The sequence below is a fragment of the Oncorhynchus gorbuscha genome, linkage group LG22 (assembly GCF_021184085.1).
Source record: "Oncorhynchus gorbuscha isolate QuinsamMale2020 ecotype Even-year linkage group LG22, OgorEven_v1.0, whole genome shotgun sequence".
Lineage (NCBI taxonomy): Eukaryota > Metazoa > Chordata > Actinopteri > Salmoniformes > Salmonidae > Oncorhynchus > Oncorhynchus gorbuscha.
In genome coordinates, this window is record NC_060194.1 from 50,081,561 (window position 1) to 50,091,918 (window position 10,358).

Consider the following 10,358-nt stretch of genomic DNA (forward strand, 5'->3'; position numbering starts at 1 on the left):
GCTACCATTTCTCAGAGAGAGAGGCAGAGAGAGGCAGAGAGAGGCAGAGAGAGGCAGAGAGAGGCAGAGAGAGGCAGAGAGAGGCAGAGAGAGGCGCAGAGAGCGGGAGAGGCAGAGAGCGGGAGAGGCAGAGAGAGGGTGAGGCAGAGAGAGGGTGAGGCAGAGAGAGGGTGAGGCAGAGAGAGGGTGAGGCAGAGAGAGGGTGAGGCAGAGAGAGGGTGAGGCAGAGAGAGGGTGAGGCAGAGAGAGGGTGAGGCAGAGAGAGGGTGAGGCAGAGAGAGGGTGAGGCAGAGAGAGGGTGAGGCAGAGAGAGGGTGAGGCAGAGAGAGGGTGAGGCAGAGAGAGGGTGAGGCAGAGAGAGGGTGAGGCAGAGAGAGGGTGAGGCAGAGAGAGGGTGAGGCAGAGAGAGGGTGAGGCAGAGAGAGGGTGAGGCAGAGAGAGGGTGAGGCAGAGAGAGGGTGAGGCAGAGAGAGGGTGAGGCAGAGAGAGGGTGAGGCAGAGAGAGGGTGAGGCAGAGAGAGGGTGAGGCAGAGAGAGGGAGAGGCAGAGAGAGGGAGAGGCAGAGAGAGGGGGAGAGGCAGAGAGAGGGAGAGGCAGAGAGAGGGAGAGGCAGAGAGAGGGAGAGGCAGAGAGAGGGAGGCAGAGAGAGGGAGAGGCAGAGAGAGGGAGAGAGAGGGAGAGGCAGAGAGAGGGAGAGGCAGAGAGAGGGAGAGGCAGAGAGAGGGAGAGGCAGAGAGAGGGAGAGGCAGAGAGAGGGAGAGGCAGAGAGAGGGTGAGGCAGAGAGAGGGTGAGGCAGAGAGAGGGTGAGGCAGAGAGAGGGTGAGGCAGAGAGAGGGTGAGGCAGAGAGAGGGTGAGGCAGAGAGAGGGTGAGGCAGAGAGAGGGTGAGGCAGAGAGAGGGTGAGGCAGAGAGAGGGTGAGGCAGAGAGAGGGTGAGGCAGAGAGAGGGAGAGGCAGAGAGAGAGGGAGAGGCAGAGAGAGGGAGAGGCAGAGAGAGGGAGAGGCAGAGAGAGGGAGAGGCAGAGAGAGGGAGAGGCAGAGAGAGGGAGAGGCAGAGAGAGGGAGAGAGAGAGAGGGAGAGGCAGAGAGAGGGAGGCAGAGAGGAGAGGAGAGAGAGAGGGAGAGGCAGAGAGAGGGAGAGGCAGAGAGAGGGAGAGGCAGAGAGAGGGAGAGGCAGAGGGAGGGAGAGGCAGAGAGAGGGAGAGGCAGAGAGAGGGAGAGGAGGCAGAGAGAGGGAGAGGCAGAGAGAGGGAGAGGCAGAGAGAGGGAGAGGCAGAGAGAGGGTGAGGCAGAGAGAGGGTGAGGCAGAGAGAGGGTGAGGCAGAGAGAGGGTGAGGCAGAGAGAGGGTGAGGCAGAGAGAGGGTGAGGCAGAGAGAGGGTGAGGCAGAGAGAGGGAGAGGCAGAGAGAGGGAGAGGCAGAGAGCGGAGAACAGTACCTTGACAGCATATTCCTTCTGGGTGATGAGGTTGATGCAGGTCTGGACGACTGCATAGGCCCCCTCGCCCAGCACCTCCGTCTGCAGCACATATACATCTGATGACAGAATATTAACATGATAATACAGGAGCGTCACTATGTACAGAGCATTTGGAACGTATTCAGACCCCTTACAAACTGTTACGTTACAGCCTTATTCAAAAATTATATTATTTTCCCCCTCACCAATCCACACACAATACCCCATAATGATTCATGTTAATTTATTACAAATACAAAACCTTATTTAAATAAGTATTCAGACCCTTTGCTATGAGACTATAAATTGAGCTCAGGACCTTTTGAACCTTTCGTCCGACGTTTGGCGCGACCTGAAGCGTTCGGCGCGACCTGAACGCGCTTTTGGATTTGTTGACCAAACGCCCTAACAAAAGAAGATATTTGGACATAACTGATGGACATTATCGAACAAATCAAACATTTATGGTGGAACTGGGATTCCTGGGAGTGCATTCTGATGAAGATCATCAAAGGTAAGTGAATATTTAAAATGCTATTTCTGAGTAATGTTGACTACCCAATTTGGCGGGTATCTTTTTGGCTGCTTTGTTGTCTAAAGGCTGTACTCAGATTATTGCATGGTTTGCTTTCTCCGTAAAGTTTTTTAAATCTGACAGCGGTTGCATTAAGAAGTTTATCTAAAGTTCCATGTATAATAGTCGTATCTTTATCGATGTTAATAATGAGTATTTCTGTAAATTGACGTGGCTCTCTGCACAATCTCCGCATGTTGGCACCTAACATTGGCACCTAATGTAACGCGCCAATGTACACTCAGATTTTTTTATATAAATATGAACTTTATCAAAACAAAACATACATGTATTGTGTAACATGAAGTCCTATGAGTGTCATCTGATAAAGATCATCAAAAGTCAGTGATTCATTTTCTATTTCTGCTTTATGAGAGTCCTCTCTTTGGCTGGAAAAATGGCTGTGTTTTTCTCTGAGTTGGTGGTAACCTAGCAATCGTTTGTGGTGCTTTCACTGTAAATCCTTTTTGAAATTAGACACTGTGGCTGGATTAACGAGAATTTTATCTTTAAAATGGTGTCAAATACTTGTATGTTTGAGGAATTTTAATTTGGAGATTTTTGTTGTTGTGAATTTAGCGCCCTGCACTTTCACTGGCTGTTGGAGGGGGGGTTCCGCTAGCAGTAGACAGGTTAAGGTCATTTTTCTGAACTGCATTGTTGGTTAAGGGCTTGTTTTCATCAATTCACTGTAAGGGCCTCCGCCAGAGCTTTCCGCGTCGGCCTCCGCCAGAGCTTTCCGCGTCGGCCTCCGCCAGAGCTTTCCGCGTCGGCCTCCGCCAGAGCTTTCCGCGTCGGCCTCCGCCAGAGCTTTCCGCGTCGGCCTCCGCCAGAGCTTTCCGCGTCGGCCTCCGCCAGAGCTTTCCGCGTCGGCCTCCGCCAGAGCTTTCCGCGTCGGCCTCCGCCAGAGCTTTCCGCGTCGGCCTCCGCCAGAGCTTTCCGCGTCGGCCTCCGCCAGAGCTTTCCGCGTCGGCCTCCGCCAGAGCTTTCCGCGTCGGCCTCCGCCAGAGCTTTCCGCGTCGGCCTCCGCCCAGAGCTTTCCGCGTCGGCCTCGAGGCCTCCGCCCAGAGCTTTCCGCGTCGGCCTCGAGGCCTTCGTCAAGAGCTTTTGTATAAAAAAAAGAAATATAAATAACTTTCTATTGACTTGCCTTGGAATCGTCCTGTGAAGCTGTCGGTGGCCCTGCATCTCTTCTTCTTCTTGGTCCTCTTCTTGGCATCTGGGATGTTAATCGGCTGGCTGGCTGGCATGTCTAAGGAGGGAGAAGGATAGGAGATGAGGGCAGAGATAACGATGCTCCTATGAAGACTAACGATGAATTCAGTCTTAAAGATGGTTTTGGGAAACCAGGCCCGGGGAGAGTTGTGACGGTAGTTCTGTTATCAGGCAGATGAAAGCAGCAGAGCTAGGATATGATATGCAAGCGTCACCCATCTAATCAGGACTGAACTTTGACTGACAGACATAGTGATGATATGCTCATAGCAAAGTTACTACGAGTCAGATGGCCTCTGTGTGTGTGTGTGTGTGTGTGTGTGTGTGTGTGTGTGTGTGTGTGTGTGTGTGTGTGTGTGTGTGTGTGTGTGTGTGTGTGTGTGTGTGTGTGTGTGTGTGTGTGTGTGTGTGTGTGTGTGTGTGTGTGTGTGTGTGTGTGTGTGTGTGTGTGTGTGTGTGTGTGTGTGTGTGTGTGTATCAAATCAGAAACAGTAAATCCCAAATCAAAAGTGACTTTTGATGCCAGGAACTTACCAGGTCTTGGGGGACAATCTATATGTAAGTTTGACTCGTGGAGACTGGAGTCTGTTTTGGTATAATCTTCAGAATTGAATGGGTTTTGGACCTAAGGGAGGAACAGAACAGAAACAGACCAGGCTTTGAGTTTGACACAGCCTAAGGGGAGTCATTCACATCACAAGGACATTTGAAGCAGCAGGAATGGCTAATCATTGCTCCATGGGCCAAGACACCGATCTAGTCCAAACCAAGTCTTCAGACCCAGGCTGACCTCCAGGTTAAACTGAACATATCCTTCTCCCGAAGCCCGGGCCATATGTAGGTTGTCATAGCCAAGAGTGGCCTGTAGAAGAAGCAGAGGTGTCATTAAGAGCAATAGAGCTCTATGACAAAACATTAAACCAATATTAGACCTCTGATTAATTAATTAAACAGGGCATTTGAAAGCAACAGGGGGGGTATATTCCAATGACCAACCTACCTGCTAAATGGTTCTGTGACTGGGTGGGGGGGGGTATGGTCCAATGACTAACCTACCTGTTAAATGGTCCAATGACTAACCTACCTGCTAAACGGTTCTGTGACAGGGTGGGGGGGGTGGTCCAATGACTAACCTACCTGCTAAATGGTCCAATGACTAACCTACCTGCTAAATGGTCCAATGACTAACCTACCTGCCAAATGGTCCAATGACTAACCTACCTGCCAAATGGTCCAATGACTAACCTACCTGCTAAATGGTTCAATGACTAACCTACCTGCTAAATGGTTCAATGACAGGGTGGGGGGTATGAGCCAATGACTAACCTACCTGCCAAATGGTCCAATGACTAACCTACCTGCTAAATGGTCCAATGACTAACCTACCTGCTAAATGGTCCAATGACTAACCTACCTGCTAAATGGTCCAATGACTAACCTACCTGCTAAATGGTCCAATGACTAACCTACCTGCTAAATGGTCCAATGACTAACCTACCTGCTAAATGGTCCAATGACTAACCTACCTGCCAAATGGTCCAATGACTAACCTACCTGCCAAATGGTCCAATGACTAACCTACCTGCTAAATGGTTCAATGACTAACCTACCTGCTAAATGGTTCAATGACAGGGTGGGGGGTATGAGCCAATGACTAACCTACCTGCTTAATGGTTCTGTGACAGGGTGGGGGGGTATGGTCCAATGACTAACCTACCTGCTAAATGGTTCTGTGACGGGGGCGGGGGATGGAGGTAGGCGGTGGGCGGGGATGGAGGTAGGCGGTGGTGGGCGGGGACGGCGACAGCTTATGCTGTCCAAATGGACTTTCGCTGTGAGGGCTGAAATGCCCATGCATTGACTTTTGTTTGCTCTGCAGTGCCTTCACAAGGTATTCAGCCCCCTTGACTTTTACAGACTCAGTTCTTTGTTGAAGCACCTTTGGCAGCGATTACAGCCTCGAGTCTTCTTGGGTATGATGCTACCAGCTTGGCACACCTGTATTTGGAGAGTTTCTCCCATTCTTCTCTGCAGATCCTCTCAAGTTCCCTCAGGTTGGATGGGGAGCATCACTTCACAGCTATTTTCAGGTCTCTCCAGAGATGTACATACGGGTTCAAGTCCGGGCTCTGGCTGGGCCACAAAGACATTCAGAGACGTGTCCCATAGCCACGCCTGCATGGTCTTGGCTGTGTGCTTAGGGTTGTAACATAATGTGGAAAAAGTCAAGTGGTCTGAAAACCCTTTCTGGGGGCACAGTACATGTTGAGGGGGATGCTCTTCACCAGGGCACAGTACATGTTGAGGGGGATGCTCTTCACCAGGGCACAGTACATGTTGAGGGGGATGCTCTTCACCAGGGCACAGTACATGTTGAGGGGGATGCTCTTCACCAGGGCACAGTACATGTTGAGGGGGATGCAGGGCACAGTACATGTTGAGGGGGATGCTCTTCACCAGGGCACAGTACATGTTGAGGGGGATGCTCTTCACCAGGGCACAGTACATGTTGAGGGGGATGCTCTTCACCAGGGCACAGTACATGTTGAGAGGGATGCTCTTCACCAGGGCACAGTACATGTTGAGGGGGATGCTCTTCACCAGGGCACAGTACATGTTGAGAGGGATGCTACACAGAGAGCAACTGGCAGCAAAAGAGCTGAGCACAGAAATCCGATATCCTCTTGATACTATCCATCCCGGGTCATCAACTGACACTAATTAGCATAACGCAACGGACATAAATATTACTAGAAAATATTCCTATTCATGAAATATATTGAAACACAGCTTAACCGTTTGTTAATCACCCTGTCATCTAGACATTGAGTTGACTCAACTCTAGACATTTGAAAATATGCTTTACAGCCAAAGCAAGACAAGCATTTGTGTAAGTGTATTGATAGCCGAGCATAGCATTATGCCTAGCTAGCATCAGGCAACCTGGTCACGAAAAAAGCAATCAAATTAAATTGTTTACCTTTGAGCTTCGGATGTTTTCACTCACGAGACTCCCAGTTAGATACAAATGTTCCTTTTTTCCCAAAAATATTTTTTGTAGGCGAAATAGCTCCGTTTGTTCTTCACGTTTGGCTGAGAAATCGACCGGAAATTTGGGTCACGCCGCCGCCGAAAAATATACCAAATTAGCTCCATAATATCGACAGAAACATGGCAAACGTTGTTTATAATCAATCCTCAAGGTATTTTTCAAATATCTATTCGACAATATATCAACCGGGACTGGTGGCTTCTTAGTAGGAGAGAGAGAAACAATGGCCGCATTTGTCCTTTACACGCAACACAGAGACTTCAGCTGACCACTGACACAATGTTGACGTTCAGGCTCATTTTTCAAAATAAAAGCCTGAAACTATGTATTGTGACACTAGACACATTAGGGAAGCCATAGAAAAAGGAATCTGGTTGATATCCCTTTCACTGCTCATTAGGGACGCAGAGGTTTCTAAATAAGAGTCACTTCCTGATTGGATTTCTCAGGCTTTCGCCTGCAATATCAGTTCTGTTATACTCAGACAATATTTTTACAGTTTTGGAAACGTTAGAGTGTTTTCTATCCTAAACTTTCAATTATATGCATATTCTAGCATCTTGTCTTGACAAAATAGCCTGTTTACCTTGGGGATGTTTTTTCCCCAAAAAGGAAAATAGTGCCCCCTAGATTCAAGAGGATATACTGAGGCAGGTCATTTGGATTGTAAACGACATCAAAACACATCCACTGCGCGCCTGTTTGCAAAACTGTGGCCATATGGGATCAGAGCATGACCATATTCCATTTCATACAGAGGCTTCTGTGGCCATATGGGACCAGAGCATGATCATATTACATTTCATACAGAGGCTTCTGTGGCCATATGGGATCAGAGCATGACCATATTCCATTTCATACAGAGGCTTCCGTGGCCATATGGGATCAGAGCATGACCATATTCCATTTCATACAGAGGCTTCCGTGGCCATATGGGATCAGAGCATGACCATATTCCATTTCATACAGAGGCTTCCGTGGCCATATGGGATCAGAGCATGACCATATTCCATTTCATACAGAGGCTTCCGTGGCCATATGGGATCAGAGCATGACCATATTCCATTTCATACAGAGGCTTCTCCTCAACGAGGAGACTTGGAAAAATGTTCACAATGGTAGAGGAACTATTGTCATTCACAATAGATGTTAATAAATAAATATATTTTTAAAACTTGCTTGACTTTCTGTGTAATGAAAAGAGTGTTTCCCTTTGCCTATGTAACAGGGATATTTGGGGACCTGAACATACGCAACACAAGCATGCAGTGGAAATACAAAAACATTCTACAGATGAGTGACCGAATCAGTGGATTCAGAGGATAAAATTCTTAGAGAGACTTTTTCAAAAGCAAACCATGCCCCCTTCCCTCGACTGTGCACGTTTCGGTTTGCCCCCTTCCCTCGACTGTGCACGTTTCGGTTTGCCTCCTTCCCTCGGCTGTGCACGTTTCGGTTTGCCTCCTTCCCTCGGCTGTGCACGTTTCGGTTTGCCTCCTTCCCTCGGCTGTGCACGTTTCGGTTTGCCTCCTTCCCTCGGCTGTGCACGTTTCGGTTTGCCTCCTTCCCTCGGCTGTGCACGTTTCGGTTTGCCTCCTTCCCTCGGCTGTGCACGTTTCGGTTTGCCTCCTTCCCTCGGCTGTGCACGTTTGTAACAGAAAACCACATCGGTACGTGTCCCACACCAGTGATGACTGCTCACCTCCAAGGCTTGGAAGAGGACTTTGGGACCTACTTCCCAATCTGTTTGACTGTGATCCTGGCCCTGTAAGTAAAATCGAACAGCTGGTCGAGCTGTGATGAGACCGAATGCATTTACTGACTCAAAGGCACCTCTAAACATCAATGCTGCGTTCAAGACTACTGTGAACCCCCGAGGACAAACAAGCTCCAACTGGGAATAGACTTTTTGTCATCCAACTCGGAATTCCAACTCTGGAACTCAGGCCTCTTTCTAGACCGCCGACTTTCCGACCTGAAGATCACTGACACCATGATATAACCTCGTATTTTTTTATGTTTTTCAATTGCCTGCCATAGTCCCAAATATAAAAGTAAACATTGGCTGTTATTACAACAAAAATATACACATAGTTGGGGGTCACATGACCTTTCAGATATGAAAATGGTGGTGCAAAACAAATTAGAACCCCTGTCTAATACCCAGTCTCATTAATTAAGTAATTAATTAAATCAGAGGTATAATATTGGGCTAGGGAAAACGAGAGACACCACAGTTACAATTCTGCTCTCTCCCCAGGAAAGTATACATACCTAGCTGTCACCGACTGAAATAGCATTTTCTTGGATACCGACTGACTGGGCTAAAATTAACACAGAAGACGTGCAATGACTGAGCAACATCCGTTCACAATAATGCGATGCATGTTCCTCCAGCCTTTGAATCAGGTCGGTTCTTCAATACTTTAATTAAATTAAAAAACACATTTGGATAATGACTTTAAGCAGCAGTAATTACAAACAAAAACAGTAACTCACATTAAAAGAGCGGTGGAAGCCAGTGACTTCTGGGGTGTTATTCTTATTCTGAACCATTTTGGACGTCGGTCTTGGTTAATTTAGCCGATACTCGGATTTAGATTAGGTATGCACTGTCACTGTGGTCCAATGCGAGACAGAAGACACGGCAGCTAGATGTGGTCCGTTGGCAGTCTTGACATAGATGTTTGTTGGATGGTTAAGTGCTCATTTATAAACGGGATTCCTGTGTGAGACAGTAAAACATTGGTCACTAGCTGATATAACCGAGTCAAGTGGACACGGTAGATCATTCACATTTTACTTGAGTGCACTAACGTTACAGTTTGAAATGAAACAAAAGTTAACACTTGATATTTTCAACAACCACAATAATAATAATTGTGAAAGCGCATTGATAATGTCTACATTACCCAAAGAGGTATAGAGACTGAACTAGGTCTAACGTCCATTGAGCTTCCATTGTTTTTAAAAACACGTCAGGTTCGCCAACGGTAACTTTAGCTAGCTAGGCTAACCGCGTTAGCTCGACTACAATAAGGTTGAAGTTGACTCAACTCTTGACAACTGGAACATATTCGTCACGGTCGATAACCCAAACTTTATGTCATATAATAAAACCAGATTTTTTTTGTAATTTAGCTTACCCCGTTATTGTCCGTGTTAGTCCAGCCTTGACGCCGTTTCGATGCCTTTGTTGAACGGATGTTGATTATTTCGGGAAGCAGCGAACGGCTGTGAGGGCTGGCATTTTATAACCTCTGCTGATCCCCCCCGCCCACTCTGGTCCGGTTCATCCAATCAGCTCGCAGTAAACGCGGACCAATATAACATTAGGACACCCATGATAGGATAGTTTACCGAGGAGGGCGGAGCACCGTTTTTCATACGCAACTGCAATGCAACCGAGTGCAACCAAAGCTGCACGTATCTATAGCCTAGTTTCATCCTGTTACATCCTGGCATGTTTTCGAATAAGCTGTAGGGTCATTAGGCAATCTGATACGAGTTTCCATAAGTGGGTGCCTGTTGTCTTACTTTTTAACCTCTGCATTGTTGGAAAAGGGCTCAGGAACACGTGCATGTCGTTTGTTTTGCTCTAGGATTATTTTTTAATCCCTTTATTCAACGAGGCAAGACAGTTAAGAACAAATTCTTATTTTCAATGACGGCCTAGTGGGTTAACTGCCTGTTCAGGGGCAGAACGACAGATTTGTACCTTGTCAGCTCGGGGATTTGAACTTGCAACTTTCGGTTACTAGTCCAACACTAACCACTAGGCTACCCTGCCCAAAAGCTTCACAAGACTCGTCTGAAGGTCCCAGGTACCAGTTGGAAAACAAACTGTACCTGCAGAGAAGCATTCACACAGACCTGGTACCTGCAGATAAGCATTCACACAGACCCGGTACCTGCAGATAAGCATTCACACAGACCTGGTACCTGAAGAGAAGCATTCACACAGACCTGGTATTTGTATTTTGGTTACATGGTCTGTGAAAATGCAATAATCATGACTTGGTCTTTAGATTGCTTTCAAATTACCATGTTTTAAAACCC

The 10,358-nt window shown here is 47.5% G+C and overlaps 1 protein-coding gene across 1 annotated transcript in view; it reads right to left on the reverse strand.

Moving 5' to 3' along the window:
• Nucleotides 1-9,568, reverse strand: part of LOC124009244 (MAP kinase-interacting serine/threonine-protein kinase 2-like) — a 33,766-nt gene extending 24,198 nt beyond the window's left edge. The window contains exons 1-5 of the mRNA XM_046320841.1: nt 9,446-9,568; nt 8,799-9,024; nt 3,782-3,872; nt 3,183-3,284; nt 1,438-1,535 (exon numbers count right to left, since the gene is read on the reverse strand). Of these exons, the coding sequence (XP_046176797.1) occupies nt 1,438-1,535; nt 3,183-3,284; nt 3,782-3,872; nt 8,799-8,855 (348 nt within the window). The 5' untranslated portion in view covers nt 8,856-9,024; nt 9,446-9,568. The remainder of the gene's footprint in view (nt 1-1,437; nt 1,536-3,182; nt 3,285-3,781; nt 3,873-8,798; nt 9,025-9,445) is intronic.
• Nucleotides 9,569-10,358: the final 790 nt, after the last annotated feature.